Below are 17861 nucleotides of genomic sequence, written 5' to 3' on the forward strand. Positions count from 1 at the left end.
CTTTCTTTCTTTCTTTCTTTCTTTCTTTCTTTCTTTCTTTCTTTCTTACATGCTCACTTTTAGGCATTATTTAATATAGTTGGTGCCTTACTCAGTTTTCCATATCAATTAGTTATTTATACTAAATTAAATATATACTTAAGTTAATACATATTCTAAAAGGAATTACTTACAGATTTGGTTATAAACTTTCCAGGAATAGATATTCTGTGTGTGTGTATGTATATGCGTATGTTTTCCCAACCAGTAGGTCTTCTGACTTCAAATTTCTAAAATCAATTCTGGTTAAAAGTTCAAAAAATGTTGTTATACTCTCACACACATCCTTTCTCTAGGTAGTGTGTAATTTTTGTGAGGTATTTTCACTCTCTTTGCTCTATCCTATAATTGCTCTCCTTCCCAAGGCTGCTGTGAGTTGTTCTTCAAAGTCATGCTGGGACCTGTCCTTTTCCATTAACGACATTGCCTTATAATATGCTCAAGTCATTTCATTGGAGCAGAAAGTTAGGGGAGTCTACTTTATGCCAGACTCTTGTATCTTCCGAAAGGAAATCTCACTATTAAATAACCCAGGTTGCTATTATTTAGTCATAATGCTACTGCCCTAAATTTCTCAAATGATTTCTTTTATTCCTGTGATACTTGCATATCTAACTGTCAAGTTTAATTTATGATCCTTGTTACTCTGTAAGTGTTTAATTGAGTTAGTGGTTATAGCTGACTCATAAACCCATAAAATCCTTCAGTGGTAAACTAATTAGCTACTGCACCTGCCCTCCAAATAATTAACATTGTTCATTACTAACAATCAGCATTGGAGTTATTAAAAGTTACCTTACCACTCAGATGTCTAAAGCAGAGGCTTTCAAACATTTTTGATCATAATCCAGAGCAAGAAATGCATTTCTCAGGCCAACCCAGGATACACACACACACACACACACACATATCTTCTAGGTATGACAGACTGATATTTTCTATTCTATTCTCTTCTACTTTACTCTCTTTCACTTACTGATCTACTAAAAAGTTTTTACTGGCCATTAATGGGTTGTGAGTTACAGTTTCAAAAACACTGGCTTAAGAAAATGCATACACTGAAACAGAAAGTGAAGAAGAATCCATAAAATTTCCTTCAAATTAAAACCTACTTGTTTCCTTCACCATTATACACCCATTTAGTAGTTCCAATTCCTTCATAGTCGGAAGCCCAGTAATAAATACAGGCATTAATGTGCAGAGTAAACAGCAAGTATCCAGTTGTTCGAATGACTCTGCCAAGGAGAATAAATGCAAAGTAAGGACTCATGTTGTTTCTGGAATACAGCCTATTTTAACATTTTCTATTCCTTTAAGTCTCCACTGAACCTCCTTGCTTTAAATTTGTGAACTGTTAACTCTCATTAGTACAGTATAAAATGATGGTGCCATTGCATGTTTTCTAACTGTAGTGTCTTGACTGGGATTGACAGAGTGTAAAAAAAAAACCTTCCTCTCTTTTCACAGATGGTATGAATCAACCCCCTGAAAGACATGCCCCAGGGGTCACCTCTCCACTTTGAGTCCCATAAAATACGCTACACTGATTTAGCTGGATATCTCTGAAAAGCTCATGGGACTTTATGCTACAATTAATAGTGACTAGAAGTCTCTGTGCAAGTGAAGTTCAGGAAAGCAAATGAATGAAATTTGGATTAGAATGAACTGTCATGAGAGAGAAGCAAAGTCAACTTGTGAAGGAACACGCTTATCTGTACTTGTTCTGACTGGAGCAGGTAATACATTCTATTTTTAGTTCTGTATTCTTCTAAAATCTAATATGATTTTCATGCCTTAATCTCACTTCAAAATATTCCAGTCTGTTTTAGAACATAACCCTTTATTTTATATAGCCAAAATTCTGAGATTATTCTGTTTTCTTCATCAGGGAGATCATATTCTTCTCAAATCTGGCTAAACTGTTGGTGCCATTGCTTTCTCTGTCACCCCCGGAAGTATACTGAGTTTACTTTACCTGTAGATATATGGTTTGTCCATTATAGACTCTAGGTGATGATTAAACTCAAAAAATGAAGTGTACTATGTAGAAAACAAACAGAAGAAATCCAAAAGTGTGTTAGTTTTAAATACATCTATTTAAATAAAACTATGTAAAATAAATTTTATTTGTTACTGAAAATAATTCCATTCATAAGTCTCTAAAACAAGCAAACTAAGGTCTGTTTAGTCGTATTTTCTTCTGGCCAGTACATTTGAGAACGGTGCCAAACTCCCAGTGCTTTTTGCTTTATTTTATCTCTATTCTCTAGTTATAGTCTTGTTTGTAATGCTTGTCGAAAATCAAGCCTAAACACATTTCTTCCCTTTTTCTTTTTAAAGCATCTAGTAGAACCCTATTTTACAATAATTAAAATCGCACTCCACCCAAGACATAAGTAAAATAGGAAAAGTATGATATAACCCATTGAAGTTATAAATACATGTTAAGTCCCATTGTTCAACACTAGCTTTATTTTTAAGCAAGTTACATTAAATGTGTATTTATTTCAACAAAATTTAAAGTCCGGTAATATGAGCATTAGTTAGCTCTTCTTGACATTGTTCAAAGAGATACAATGAGTTTATATGCATCTAATCCAGAGTTGCTATTTCCCTCAAGGGCTTTTCCTGTTTACTTCTATTTCTATTTTGGCTCATACAACCTACATGCACTCCTACCCCCCCTTCCTCTTTTATTACTATATGCAGTATAAGGCAAGAGTAAGAGCACGAAATCCAGAGCCAAACACCAATCTCACCTCTGCCTTTCACTAATTGTGCGACCTTGGAAAAGTCACTAAATATTTCTGTACCTTGATTTCCTCATCTGTAAAATGAGAACAGTAAGAGGAAATGCCTCCTAAAAGAGTTGTATCCATACAAGAGTTAGTGTATTTAATTATTTAATGTGCTTAGACTCAAAGAATCTTACAGACAGAAAGGACTATTGAAGATTATTTAGTTCACAGTTTATTGAGTTCAAAATTCATCCACTGTAAATATGACTATAACAGAACATTTGGAATTAAAAAACATATAATAGTAATTGTTATTTACCTAGAAATATACACAAATGATTTGTTTTTCCAGAATTCCTAAGTAGGAAAAATCCCTCAAATGTTCAGATTGAGATAATTTCAATTTGTGGTAACTTGTTTATGTGCTTTTAAAAAAAAGATTTATCTTTATTTTAGATAGAGAGAGAGATAGAGCATGAGTGGGGGAAGAGCAGAGGGAGAGAATCTCAAGCAGAATCCCCGTTGAGCGAGGAGCCCGACATGGGGCTCCATCTCCTGACTCATGAGATCATGACCTGAGCCAAAACCAAGAGTCGGATGCTTAGCCAACTGAGCCACCCAGCTGCCCCTTATTGTACTCTTAATAGAAATTTGCACAAATGTGTTTTTAAGTTTAGCTGAAGTGTTCACTGTAGAGCAAATTTATACTTTTAATTTATTTTCTCATATATAATTTGGAGACAGATAAATGAAAAATTTCCTACAGAACTGTGCATTAAAATAACACACTTATATGTGAAGTGACTGGACTATGGGGCTATGAAAACAAGACCAATGTTGATTTTCAGGACATTCTATATTTAAAAAAAGCTACTGAATATAGAGAGTCTTTGGACACCTTAGAGATACAGAGAGGAAGTATGAAGAGTTGGCATTTTGTAAGTTTTTATTATAATGCCAGACAAACTCCCAAATCTATAGGAACCTGAGTCTTCCTGGAAAGTTGGTTATCTCTGAGCAGGAACCTCTGGAAACTTATGTGAGACTATAAATTTGATGAGGGATGGCCTACCTGCTAAGCTGCCTGGGAAGTTAAGTTCTGCTCCAATCTAGACCCACATTCCAAGGTCAAACCAGAAGTCTCTAGAGTTGTTTTAAATATGTGAAAATATAGGGTAAGGTCCCTTTCAACTTGAAAAAAACTATGGGCATGGAAGGAAAGCCCCCTTCAGCTTGAAGTTTATTTGCCAATTTGATTACAGTAAAGAATTTGGAGTCAGAAAAATATGTGATAGAATGCATATTTTTCCAACCTGTTCTCATTTTCCTCATCTCTAAAATGAAGTTATTTGAAGGAATAAATGAAATTATGAATATTAAGTTTAACAAAGTATGCAGTCGCCCCCACCCCATATGTATCCAACGAAGAGCAGTTGCTGCTTTTTTTTTTGGTTGCTGTTATTTTTGCTGTTGTCAGGTTCTACCGTGTCCCCAGGTTATGTTGTGTTGTCTTCCCAATGTGTGAGAGATAACCACCTAAAATTTATAAAATCTTTGGTGTTCCTTTTACACAGGTTGTCTTTGGAAATATATTATCATTGCTATTGTTAAAGATTTACATGAAATTTCACATCCTGACTCTCCTCAGGTTTGTTTTAGGTGCCTGATGAAGCTATGAGTTATAAAATGTTTCTGTCTTAGAATCTTTTTGAATGGGTAATGCCTGCACATAGTTCAAAAACAATAGGAAATATATGCCTTTAAAAGTGTTTCTCCCACTCCTTCCCCTATTCTGATTTACCCTCCTGTCACCCATCCCCACCCACCTCAGTTAACCATTTTTATTATAGTTTTTTGGTAATTTTCCACTGTTTATGTAAATACAAAGAAATGGAATATTTTTCCCTTTGTGTTACACAAAAGTAAGTACCGTTCTATAAACTATTCTGTAATTAGCTTTTTTTAAATTAGCAATTTATCTTAAAGATCTTCCTGTTTAAGTTCATAGAAAACTTCCTTTTTATTTATTAATTTCTTGTGTTACAAAGTATTCTATTATATAGATGTCCTGCAATTTGTTTAACTAGTTCCCTGTTGGTGGATATTTGAGTTGTATACAAATATGAAAATAATTTTGTTATGTAAAATTGTTTGCAGCTTTTTTTTAGAATTATAGAATTTTAGATGAGTAAGATAACTTAGAAGTAATCTAATCTAACTCTCGTTTTGCGGCCTGTGTTCTGGGCATTCAGTGACCGATGAAAAAGGACAAATGGGAAAGAATACGATAATGAAAGATTATGATAGATTCATTTGTAATTATAGTTGTATTTAGGTATTTATTAAAGGCATTCCTATTTTAGGTTATAAAACTATCTCTTGTGAGATATAGAATAAAACAATCAAGAGCAACTTCCATCAGTAGAAACAATGATGTTTTTCCTTTTTTAAAAAAAATTCATAGAATTGAAGGAAAAAAAGGACAGTTTGGGAAAAATTAAAAATATTATACTTTTAGGACATAAATCATTTCAAGATTTCCATTACTATAAAAAGAAAATTATATGGTTATCTTACCTTTAATATCCTATTTGTCCTAAATATTGGATTAAACCCAAAGAAGAGGTAGAAAACATCAAATGGCATTACCGATGCAACATCCAACTGTTGGAAAAACACATTCACAATCATATTATGTTTGTGTGCTTTTTTGGACATGGATTGATTCATACCATTGTATATATAAGCTGACCAGGCACCATGAATTATTTGTTGTTTAATATAAAATTGCCTTCCATAGTATGCCTGGTGCCACTGAAAGGTATATTCGCACCATGAAAATAAGAAAACTATTTTGTAGGCTACTTCCAATGTATTTCATTCTATCTTCATGCATCTAAGCTCTCTTTTTTTTTTTAAAGATTTATTTATTTTGAGAGAGTGAGAATGAGAGAGAGAGAGAGAGAGAGAACATGAGAGGGGGGAGAGTTAGAGGGAGAAGCAGGCTCCTCGCTGAGCAGGGAGCCTGAAGCAGGACTCGATCCCGGGACTCCAGGATCATGACCTGAACCGAAGGCAGTCGCTTAACCAACTGAGCCACCCAGGCGCCCTGCATCTGAGCTCTCTTTAGGTGCTGCATTTTCTGCAATTTTTTTGAGTGTCACATATACTTCAGAGATGGCACGGCTACTAATGTTAAAATACATTTTTAATAGTATTTTAAATGTGGGGCTCTTGGACTGAACGTCAAGTCTACTCTTGATTTTATTTGAGACAATTGCACATTAACTGCAATTGTATATATATATTTAAAGATTTTATTTATTGATTTGACAGAAAGAGACAACCCACACAAGCAGGGAGAGTGGCAGGTAGAGGGAGAAGGAGAAGCAGGCTTCCAATGGAGAAGGGAACCTGATGTGTGGCTCCTCCCAGGACCCTGGGATCATGATCTGAATGGAAGGCGGACACTTAACTGCTTAACTGACTGAGCCACCCAGGCGCCCCGCAGTTGTATATTTTTATGTTTCAGCCTATTCTCCAGTATTCAAGGCTGATTATATTGTTGGTGGTTCACCCAGATGACTCAATTCTTTTAATTGCTCTTCATTTGGGTTGATGCTAACAATAAACTGCTATGAAATCTATCTATTAGACACTGTGCAGGTTAAGAGAGAGGAAAGGAATCAGTCCCATTTACAATTAATCAGTAACTCCAATAGGAGAAGTTATTAAAAGTACTATTACAGCTAAAAAAAATTTTTTAAATTTGTCATGTATTTAATTATACTGGTTTTCTGTTACCCTGGTAGTTGTGAAATGGCAACATCACTTGCATACTTTCTTGATTGCAGGGATGACAGTAAGAAATCCTTTTATGTAAGATAATTATTCATTTTCATTCATTTATTCATACTCATTAATTTTTACATGGTATTGAAACCATGGTTTTGAAACATAGAGTACATTTAAAAAACATTTAAGACATTTAAGAACAGTTAAGAGCTTTCTGTAAGGCCATACATATTAAAAGGGAAAGTTGAGGTAATTAATTACATAACAGCATTTCACAATATCTTCATGCTATTGAAAAGAAATGAAACTTCCAGTTTGAATTAACCATATTGGCTATTATAAACAAATTCCTTACTGAGAGTATTGGTTTATAAATTACATCATATCCTCAAACCTCATTAATTTTACCTTACAGATATTGAGCTTTGTAACAAGTTAAGAGGTATAGAGAGCAGTTACTAAAATAATGTCTTATAAGTAAGAGAGCAGGAGTATGGAACTGTTGACTTGTCTAGTGCTACTGCAGTACCCATGTTTTCTGGTCAAATCATAATAACTTTTATTTAATCTTTAAAATAAATTTATTAGAACTAATGTGTCAGAATTGTGGTCTTTTTACTTGTTATCTAATTGCTCAACTGCCCACTTGAATTCTCCATGGAGTCATAAGTCATGTTTGATATTAACACATTAATGTGTTATTTGTTAGATAAAGATGATTTATTTCTCATTGAATTGTAGAAAATTGAATTGAGTAAGAACTGACCAGTACTGAACTCTGTACAAGGCACTTTGCAAAACATGTTGCAGTTGAAATAGGAGTAAAATATTGTTTCTGTCCACAAGAAGTTAACAATCTAATAGTGGAATAATGAAACACAAAAATAGTTATAATACAATGCTATAGAGAAGCAGGATGTGCTAAGGGAATTCAAAAGGAGTGACCACAATTAAATAAACGTAAAATTTGCACTTAATTCAAATTCAAGAAAGTGATTAAGAATTTGGAATATGTGACACTTAAAAAGAATGGTCATCCTCTTGTGGAGTTCATCAAAGTAGTGTAGATTATGAATATGCCAAATATGTGACAATTTTTTACAATGAAAATTAGTTGGAGATGAAAACAAGTTGAAAGAAATTTTAATCACCATAGATCACCAATGGGGACAATTTGGCACCTAACCCCAGCTTTGTATTGTTACACAAAATTTGAGGCCACAAAAGTGTTGTCCTTGAAATGGGAGGTTGGAGTTCACCTATCCATATTGGGTAACCTTGGTTAACTCCCAAATGTCTATTTCTGAGAGTTAGGAGGAACAAATAAAAGATAATAAAGTACTTGGGTGTAAATAATTCTGAGTGAAAAAAACCACAATTATATTGTTATTTGAGGACAGAAAAGTGCCATGTTATTTAAATAATTGCTTCCTTTTTGTTTTTTATTTTGTTTATATGAACAAGAAAGAAATAAAAGTAGAAAAAATTTGATAGATTTTTATATCATCATGCTACACGAATTGGAGGCTAGCATTCTGTATGGACAAGACAAAGAATACTCCGTACTCCTTTACTGACATTTTAATCAGAATTTAACTGTGAGCACTAACATTTTGTTGTGCTTGATAAAGATTCATGCATTGAATTCCACATTTTCACATTCATGGAAGTGTATCATGTAATTATTGAGAAACAAAAACTTCAGGCTTGCCTTTGCCTAACAGAACTTCATCTGTATACTTTGTCATAAAAGCTATGATTCAAAAAGGAAGCAAATTTTAAAAAAAGAAATTTATAAATAGGACTTAAAATCAAAATGGTAATGGATTATTTGAACAATTTTGAAACTGTCAGTTACCTACCTGAAACTTTATAGAACTCCTGTAGTGTCTGTTTAACTCATTTGAATCCACCTGAAATGTTACATTTATATTTTATATAAATTTTACCCAATTTCCTCAATTATTTTCTTACTTGAATAAATATTTATAGTTATTTCTCTCTACAGGTTCCTTGTAACTTCAGCCAATAAATATGCTCTATCCTCTCATCTCTTTAAACAGAATAAAATCTTCCTTGTCATTTGTTTTCTTTTTGCTATTGATCTATTGTTTGTCATACTCAAGCTTCTTAAGATAGTTGCCTACATTGCTTTATTCTGCATCCTTCTCTCATATTTATTCCTCAGCCCATGACAATTTAGTGGCAATTTGACCTTTGCTCACTTTTCTTATTCCATTAAGACTACCAATGTGACAGCCACCAACAACCTCTTCATGATCACACCCAAGGGATCCTTTATAGTACTTAGCATTTTTTATGGCATTCACCATGTTTTGAAATCACATGTATATTTCTTGACTCACCTATTTGAATTCAGTTTATTCCATTAAATGGTTATCTATCTTCAAATGGGATGTTGGAGTTCATCTATACATATTGGGTAACCTTGGATAACTCCCAAATGTCTGTCTATTTCTGAGAGTTAGGAGGACAGAGTTGACTCTGTTGAGCAACTGTGCATAGTTAGTGGTTAGAATATATTAGGAGCCCAATAAATACTTATTGAGTAGATGAATAGATAAAGGAATAAAGAGATGAATAAAACTTTTCGAAGCGTTTGACATTTGGGGGGATATTTGTTCTTGAAACTTTTTCTTTCTTAGACTCTGAAATGCTGTTTTTGGTTTACTTCTTCAGTTCTAACTTTTTGGGGTCCTTTTTGATTCTAGGGTTAGCCAATTAAATGTCAACATTCCCCAGGACTCAGCTCTCTTCTCTTCCTCTTCATACTTGCTTCCTAGAAAATTTCATTCACTTATATGGTTTCAAATATCTACTGACATCTAATGTCACTTTCTGGAGCTGTTGAACTGGACAAGCAACTGCCTATTGTCTTCACTTAGCAATTTTTATCTCAGATTTAATCTACACCAAACCTGAATTCATCATCATTCTCCATTCCCCACTAGCCTAACCATCTCCCCACCCCACCCTTCCTCCTCTTGAGGAATCCTATGAGCATCCTTATCTATACTGGTCAGTGATCCCAGACCACTCATTCTCCCTCAGCCCTCATCCAACCAGCAACCAAGTCTACTGATTCTTCTTCCTACAATTTTATTATTATTTTTTTATTATTATGTTCAATTAGCTAGCATATAGTACAATTTCCTCATGTTCATTCTCTCCTTTTGGCATGGGTCTCTGCCTTAAGTCTTGTTCCCCTTGATCCACTCTATAATGGCAGCTAGATGCTCATGCTAAATCAGATTACTTAACAATCACCATTTATGTGAAATCCTCTGACTCCACACGACTTAAAAAAAATACAAGCTCCCTTCCATGGTCTACAAAGGCTCTACTTTCTCTGTCTCACTCACCTCCTGCAGCATCCCACATCCACTTTATTCAGCATCAGAGTTTCTCACTTTCATGACTTTGCCTATGCTGTTTTCAGAGCCTCGAACATATGTTTTGTTCCTTTTTTTTTGTGGGGGTAGAGGTGTGCAGATAACTGAAATTCATTCATCAAGGTTTGGACCAGGTGTCCTCTCCTTCACATGGTTTTCCCTGTGCCTCATAATCTTTAGGACTTACCTCTGTCATGACTCCCATTACAAACCTCACCATTTTTCTTTTGTCTGTCTTTCATATGCTGAATTGCTTGGGTAAGGTCCATATCTTTGTCTAGTTTTTCCAGTTTCTAATGCAAGCAATATCTAACACATAGTAGGTGCCCAATAAATATGTGATAAGTGATGGATTAAGAGGCATTTGTTACCATTCAGACCTAAAAGAATTAATGCTAATATTGGATTTACATTCTTAAATTTTAAGTATAGGTAGGGAGGAACTGTCTTTGTGCTATTGGTGAGTTAGCCGAAGTATTATAACTTGGACACATGGAAGCAGTGTCTTCTAACAATTATCATCCAGACTATCCAAGTTCAGAGGTTTTAAACCACTGCCGACCTGTGTTAAATACTGGTTAGCCAACTCCCCAATTCCTGCTCCCCCCACCTGTTTTCAGCTATAATTTTTACCCAAACATATATACTAAATCTTATAGAAATATATTGGAAGATATATAAGACATGCTCATTTAATGATTTTACTGTGAAACTCAGTGGCTTACTGAGCCACAGGTAGACATATATAGAAGTTTAACTTGAATCATGTACCAAGCTTGAGTAAAATCAGTCAGCTCCTTCAAAGCTTATCTGGGACTGACAGATACATTTCAAGTGCTACAACGTTAAAATACCACTCTCTCCTCTAACCCTGGAAGAATGTTTTTAGCACTTTTATCCCTTTACTTTCAGGCTGTCTATGATCCTATGATTGAATAAATAAAAGTAAATGAAACAAAAACTTTGATTAGATGAAAATGTGATATAGTGATTCTAAAATCTCTCTTCTTTGGAGCACTAAATAAATTTGGCATCATTAGTTTTATGACAACCAGCATGCTTAAAGGTAACAATTAGGCACTTATTTAAAAAAAATGGTACCCTATTTAATTTTCTTTCTCTTTTTAAGCCTCATCATTTTGCAGGCAACCTTTCTTCAGGGGAGGCTTGCTTTAGAAAGGATATGCTGACTTCACCTAAATCCTTTTCCAAAAGTAAGTTTTTGAAGAAGCTCTACCCAGGTACAATTATATTTACCTCTTCTGATAAATAATTCATAGAAATTCCATAATTTCATATAGAACAGATGGATATAAAAATAATTATTCAAGGAAAGAAGATCCTTGAATGAAGATTGCCATTATTTCACTCCTTCAAACATTTCTTGAATATACTCTCTGAGTTCCTAAGGTAGAGAGGGAAATGAATTGGATACTGTCCTTACACTCAGGAAACTTATTATCAGGTAAGAAAGAGAGCTACAGATGCAAATAGGAGACATTAGGGGAAGTTAAATGTGTGGATATTCATTCATTTGATTCATTCAACAACTTACTGTATGTCTTCTAGATTCCAGATTCTGGCCTAGGCGTACATATTGTCTTATTTAATCTTCACAATAGGTTTATGAGGTGGGTACTGTAATTCCCATCTTATGGATGAAAAGATAGTATTTAATGAAAAGGTGAATTTATTTTCTTCAAGTAATGCTATTAGTAAATTTCAGAGGTGGAATTTGACCCTGGTCTGTTTGTTTCTACTACATCTTAATTAGCCTCATTTTTATTTAACAATTAAATAACAGAAGTATGAATAAAGTGTACAGAGCATGGAGAAAGGAGTAGTTAATTTTCTTCAGGTCAGGTTATAAACAGTAACTGAGAAGACTAAGTGCCAAAAGTGGTTGACTATAACATTAGGTCCGATTGACATTGTCACTAGCTGGCACTGAGCATTTCCATGAATCGTTTGATGGGTAGGTGGCACTGAGCGTTTCCATGAATCGTTTGATGGGTAGGTTTAGCAGTGTTGTGGGTATGATTCTCATATATCTCAGTAATCCTCATTGTCATTTTCAGTTCTGTTTTCAGTTTCTGTTTTAAAGGAAATTACAGATAAGAGACTCTTTTATTGGTCTTTGATACAAAATTCTATTCTCTTTTTGTGTAACACCATCTCAGAAGAAGGATACTGCAAATAAATATTGTGCAAAACCCTCCTAATTTCCTCTATTGTGGCCTTTTGCACTTTTGTTACTTGTCTGTTTTCCAAGGCCTTGGGGGAATTAATATTTCCATCCTCCAGCCCTGAAATACCTGACAACTGTAGATATTTAATAAATGTTTGTTGAATGAATGAATGAACAATTTGGCAGTGTGCCAAAAGTAGCATAGATAGCTAAACGTAGTCATTGATCTTCAGTTTGGGTACTTGACTTGCATGGTCTTCTTAACAAAATGTAATCAAGTTTCAAAGGCTAACACTACCTATTCCAAATTAAAGAAACCATTAAACTTCTTTTGAACAAACAAAGCAATTAGTTCCTGCTCTGTATTTGTAGTTTGTGATAATGCATTTTAAATAGAGCCCGTTGAGTTTGTTTTTATTGGTTATTTTTCTTGTTTTTAACACTCCATTGTGTGTAAAGCCCTCTTAGAAAATTGAAAATAAGTCTCCCCTTACTGATTTTGTCATTTTCCATTTGTCAAACATTGATTTTCTCCCCCCTTGTGCATCTAATGGAGGTTGAAATTAGTGTTCTTTTTTTGTGGGTTGTTTATTTCTTATTTGTATACCATCATCATCATTCATCAAGCTGCCAGTGAGCTCTCAGGATAGTGCTGGTGAGCTGACTAGCACTCTGAGGTCCACATAAGGAATATTTTGAATAAATTCTTGCTACAGCTATAGCTCTTGTCTTTAGAATTTCTTTCTAGGAAAGCTTTCAAATAATAAGATTTCTTCAGCAAATAAATTTTTTTCTAAAAGAAAACAATAACCAAAACTACTCCTTTCAGCTTTTTGATAATTTAAGATTATCTGGAGATTCAAAAGAAAATATTTGGGAGATTAAGGAACCCACCTTTATTCTTCAAAAATATGTATGAACCCAAGGTGCCATGTATTCCCTCAGTCTGGTCTTCCTACTGTGACAGATCCATTGGAGGGTCTGTTCTGTGCAGTTCCCACTGAGATTGTGACGAGGATATTACAGTGGACATCAGTTGGAAAGGAAGCATCCTTCTAGTTAGCGGGGGAAGGGCTGAGGAGTAGAAGCTTTAAGGTTTGTGTATGTGCTTGTGAGAACATATTCTTCTGTTAGATTGACTGGGTTGCTTATGAAATTCTCTCAATACTGAGAATAAATCTAGGAGAAAATAATTTCTCCTAAGGGTAAGAATGGTAGTTTCTGAAGTAGACCAGGGCATTTGATGGTGAGAATTGGGATGTGATAAACCTGGATGGGGGAAGAGTGAATAGAAGAGAGGCCAGTAGATACCATACTAATTAAAAAAACCCCAAAACACCACAGGGGTGTTTTATGTGCTTGTGATTGGCACCTGTCTGCAGGGTGTGTGGCTTCCTTCTTATGGTTTGGCTGTCTCAGTGAAAATCTTGATGGCTCATTGTTATAGCACTATCTAATAGCACATTTTGCAAGGGTGGAAATATTCTATGCTCTCTGATATGGTAGCCTCTACCCAAATGTGATCACTGGGCACTGGAAATATTGATAATGTGGCTGAGAAACATGAACTTTTAATGTTATTTAATATTAATTAAAATTTAAATTTGGATACATCTTGCTAGTGGGGCCACTATATTGGACAGTGCCGTGAATCTACACTGATTAAAAGGGTCATGACAGCTTTTCTTTTCTTTTTAAGTTAGGTTTTCCCAAAGTGTCAAGACCTAAGACCTTGGACTTGTTTTCTGTACTATGTACAGGTCCTGTGCTCAGTGCTGACTATACAATGATAAATACGGTACAAGTCTGTGTCCTAAAAATCTTATAGCCCAGTGCTTTCTCTCAATACCAGGTTGTCTCCTGAGGAAGTTGAATAGACTCTTGTGAATGATATAATACCTGCCTTATTCTAAAAAAAATATTGAGGTGAATGGCAGATTGCAATATGGTGGAAAACAACTGCCTCATAGACTATTTGAGGTGTGATTACTAGAGAAATATTTATTAAATCATTTCTTTTTGCATACATAGTTTATATATATATTTTTACATTATTTAGATAAAATATGTATATGGTTTTGATATTTCAGACCTGGTTTTATCTTTCTATCTTCACATATTCTCAAATTCTGAAAAACTAACCAACATGAACCAACACGGTAGAGTTGGAATGAGCATGGGTGTTGGAGTCAAGGTCTGGATTTGAATCCTGCCTTAGCTGCTGTCCAGCTTTGTGCCTTGAGCATCTCACCTACCCTCTCCAAGCCTCAGTTTCCTCTTCTGTATATGGGGTTCATAATAATATCTTTCTTATAGGGTGACTGAAAGGATTAAGCAAGGCATTGTAAAGAAATTAACTGAAATAATAATGATAGCTAACATTTAATATGCACTCATTAGGCACTCAACACAGTTCCAGGCATCAGTTCATTTAGTCTTTCCATCAACACTGTGAAGGTACTATTGTTATTACTATTTTTAAGATGAGGAAACTAAAGCACAGGGAGACGCATGGTCCCCTGCACATAGTGTGTTCTCAGTGGTTGCTGTTGTTGTTGTTGTTGTTACTAGTATTACTATACTGGTGGTTTCCAGCGGTTAAAGACTCACACAGGCAGAGATAGCTAGTCAGACCTTAAATAAACAGTGTTGCAAATCTATTTTTGTAGTCCAACCTGATATTTGTCAGTTTCCGCTTTTCCCCAGCCCCACTTACTATTATGTCTCCTCCTTTTATAAACTGGAGTCTGGGTTGGATTAACAGCATATCGCAAAGGTAGATGATATCACATATGAGGTCTGTAATAAACCAATAGTGTGCGTTGTCCGGTGTTTGATATGGAAAGACGAAGCGCAGTGGTATAAGCCAGCAGTTCCAGTTATAAGCAATGGTGACAAGCAAGAGCCACAGGAGATAGAGTCGATCTAGAAAAATCCAAATGGCATGTAACAAGCGTTAACATAATTCTCTTGCTTAGTTTGGTAACTTTGGAGCTCTGTCCTCTGGAGATAAGCAAATTGCTATAAGAGGGTCTATTAAAATTCAGTGCAATTATGACTCTACAGTGGAAAGCACTGGGCTTTACAAGGGATGTTGAGTGATCTTATCAGCTCTTCTGACATTGGAGAGAGGCCTTCTCCTCTTGCCAAGAAGTGGTCATTCTGAGTCTGTCCCCACAGGTAACTGTGCTATATGGATCAAGGAAGAAGAGATCCAGGGAGGTCAGAGATGCCCTGTTTGGATAACTGCAGCAGCAGGTCTTTTGTGCATCAGTAGTTAAGCTGCAGGATCACCCAGACAGGTTGACAAAAAGCCACATCTTGCTGAAAGAGTATAGCTGACCTGGAGAAGGCAGAGAATCAGCCCATTAAAGGCAATCCATGTCCTTTCACACATTGCTTTCTTCTGCCCAAGGGAGGCCATAGGAAGGGATTTGTTCAGTTAGAATAATTAACAATGTGAAGGCATGGAAGAAGACAGATAATTCATAATGACTTTTTGGGGGAAGGGTGTCAGTATACATATCACTGAATGCTTTGGGGCTTTCTTTTCAAAAGTAATTACAGGCAGCATAGACTGGACTGCCTCTTATTTATTTTTATCTATCTATCTATCCATCTATCTATCTATCTATCTATCTATCTATCTATCTATCTATTATCAATCACTTATCTATTTTGATGATTATACATTTACTTTATTCCACATTATACTGGCATGCCCTTTAAAAACAGGCAGGAATATTTTACCTCTTGCCTTCACCAGAGAGGGTCAAACAATCCATTGCATATTTAATTTAGTTTAAATTCTGCTTTCTAGATAGATTCAGAATGTGGGCTAGGGAGAAATGGAAGCCATCTGTGACTTTGGGTTCCAGGGGTTCTTGGTAATAGCTAGCCCTCCCACTGGGATAGTCAACCCTTTGATGGTACCTCTATATGAATCTATGCTTCTTGGAAGTCTAATTCGTTTTAGGTACTCTGTCAGAGGCATCTTCTGGAATTTAAAACACAGTATGTGATAGTAATGTTCTTCTTTTAGCTTAGCATTGCTTTCTTGTGTTGATGGTACAGCTGTGGGCTTTGCTTTATAGGGAAGAAAAAAAACACATTTTTAAGAGGTTAGGTTAGGTTAATGAGAAAAGCTTGGATTTCTTGAAGTCAGAACATTTCAGAATCTTCCCTTCTCAATATAGGTAGATAGAGCATGTTATGACATTGAAAATAGTGACATTAATGACAATATCCAGGTAATGAAAACACTGAAATTTGGAAATAAACAGCAGATTTAAAGCTTCCTAGTAAATTATCCCAAAGGTGTTACAAATAGGATATTTTAATTAATTAATTTAAAGTAATCTCTAGGGGTGCCTGAGTGGCTCAGTCGGTTAAGCATCTGCCTTAGGCTCTGGTCATGATCCCAGGGTCCTGGGATTGAGCCCCACATCAGGCTCCCTGCTCAGTGGGGAGTCTGCTTCTCTCTCTCTCTCTACCTCTCCCCTGGCTTGTGTGTACTCTTTCTCCATCTGTCTCTCTCAAATAAAAAAAAAACAAACTCTACACCCAAAGTGGGGCTCAAACAACCCCAAGATGCTCTACTGACTGAGCCAGCCAGGCACCCCACAAACAGGATATTTTTTTTCTTTAAATTTTTTATCGTTAAGTTAATCCTCATACATTACATCATTAGTTTATGATGTAGTGTTCCATGATTCATTGTCTGTGCATAACACCCAAGTGCTCCACGCAGAACGTGCCCTCTTTAATACCCATCACCAGGCTAACCCATCCCCCCACCCCCCTCCCCTCTAGAATCCTCAGTTTGTTTTTCAGAGTCCATTGTCTCTCATGGTTCATCTCCCCCTCCAATTTACCCCCTTCTTTCTTCCCCTCCTGCTATCTTCTTCTTCTTCTTTTTTTTCTTAACATATATTGCATTATTTGTTTCAGAGGTACAAATCTGTGATTCAACAGTCTTGCACAATTCACAGCCCTCACCATAGCACATACCCTCCCCAATGTCTATTACCCAGCCACCCCATCCCTCCCACCCCACCCCCACTCCAGCAACCCTCAGTTTGTTTCCTGAAATTAAGAATTACTCAGATCAGTGAGGTCATATGATACACATCTTTCTCTGATTGACTTATTTCACTCAGCATAACACCCTCCAGTTCCATCCACGTCCTTGCAAATGGCAAGATTTCATTCCTTTTGATGGCTGCATAATATTCCATTGTATATATATACCACATCTTCTTTATCTATTCATCTATCAATGGACATCTTGGCTCTTTCCACAGTTTGACTATTGTGGACATTGCTGCTATAAACATCAGGGTGCACATACCCCTTCGGGTCCCTACATTTGTATCTTTGGGGTAAATACCCAGTAGTGCAATTGCTGGATCGTATGGTAGCTCTATTTTCAACTTTTTGAGGAACCTCAATACTGTTTTCCAGAGTGGTTGCACCAGCTTGCATTCCCACCAACAGTGTAGGAGGGTTCCCCTTTCTCTGCATCCCCGCCAACATCTGTTGCACAAACAGGATATTTTAAATACAAGCTTAATTCTTACAAATTCTGTAGCATGAATAAAGTCAGTCCTTTGATTTACATTGAAAAGAAACATTACAAATATACATCATGCCACAGGTTTCAGTTTCATGCTTCTTTAGTCTCACACA

General features: G+C 35.7%; 1 protein-coding gene across 1 annotated transcript in view; it reads right to left on the reverse strand.

The window, feature by feature from the left end:
* CNGB3 (cyclic nucleotide gated channel subunit beta 3) overlaps positions 1–17861 on the reverse strand; it is a 136778-nt gene that overhangs the window by 55090 nt on the left and 63827 nt on the right. Inside the window, exons 5-10 of the mRNA XM_025870561.1 lie at positions 16107–16259; positions 14890–15098; positions 8435–8485; positions 5355–5441; positions 2015–2079; positions 1152–1274 (exon numbers count right to left, since the gene is read on the reverse strand). Of these exons, the coding sequence (XP_025726346.1) occupies positions 1152–1274; positions 2015–2079; positions 5355–5441; positions 8435–8485; positions 14890–15098; positions 16107–16259 (688 nt within the window). The remainder of the gene's footprint in view (positions 1–1151; positions 1275–2014; positions 2080–5354; positions 5442–8434; positions 8486–14889; positions 15099–16106; positions 16260–17861) is intronic.

This window comes from Callorhinus ursinus, unplaced genomic scaffold (genome assembly GCF_003265705.2).
Source record: "Callorhinus ursinus isolate GAN/ISIS: 27379988/994484 unplaced genomic scaffold, GSC_fseal_2.0 scaffold5, whole genome shotgun sequence".
In the NCBI taxonomy this organism is placed as follows: domain Eukaryota; kingdom Metazoa; phylum Chordata; class Mammalia; order Carnivora; family Otariidae; genus Callorhinus; species Callorhinus ursinus.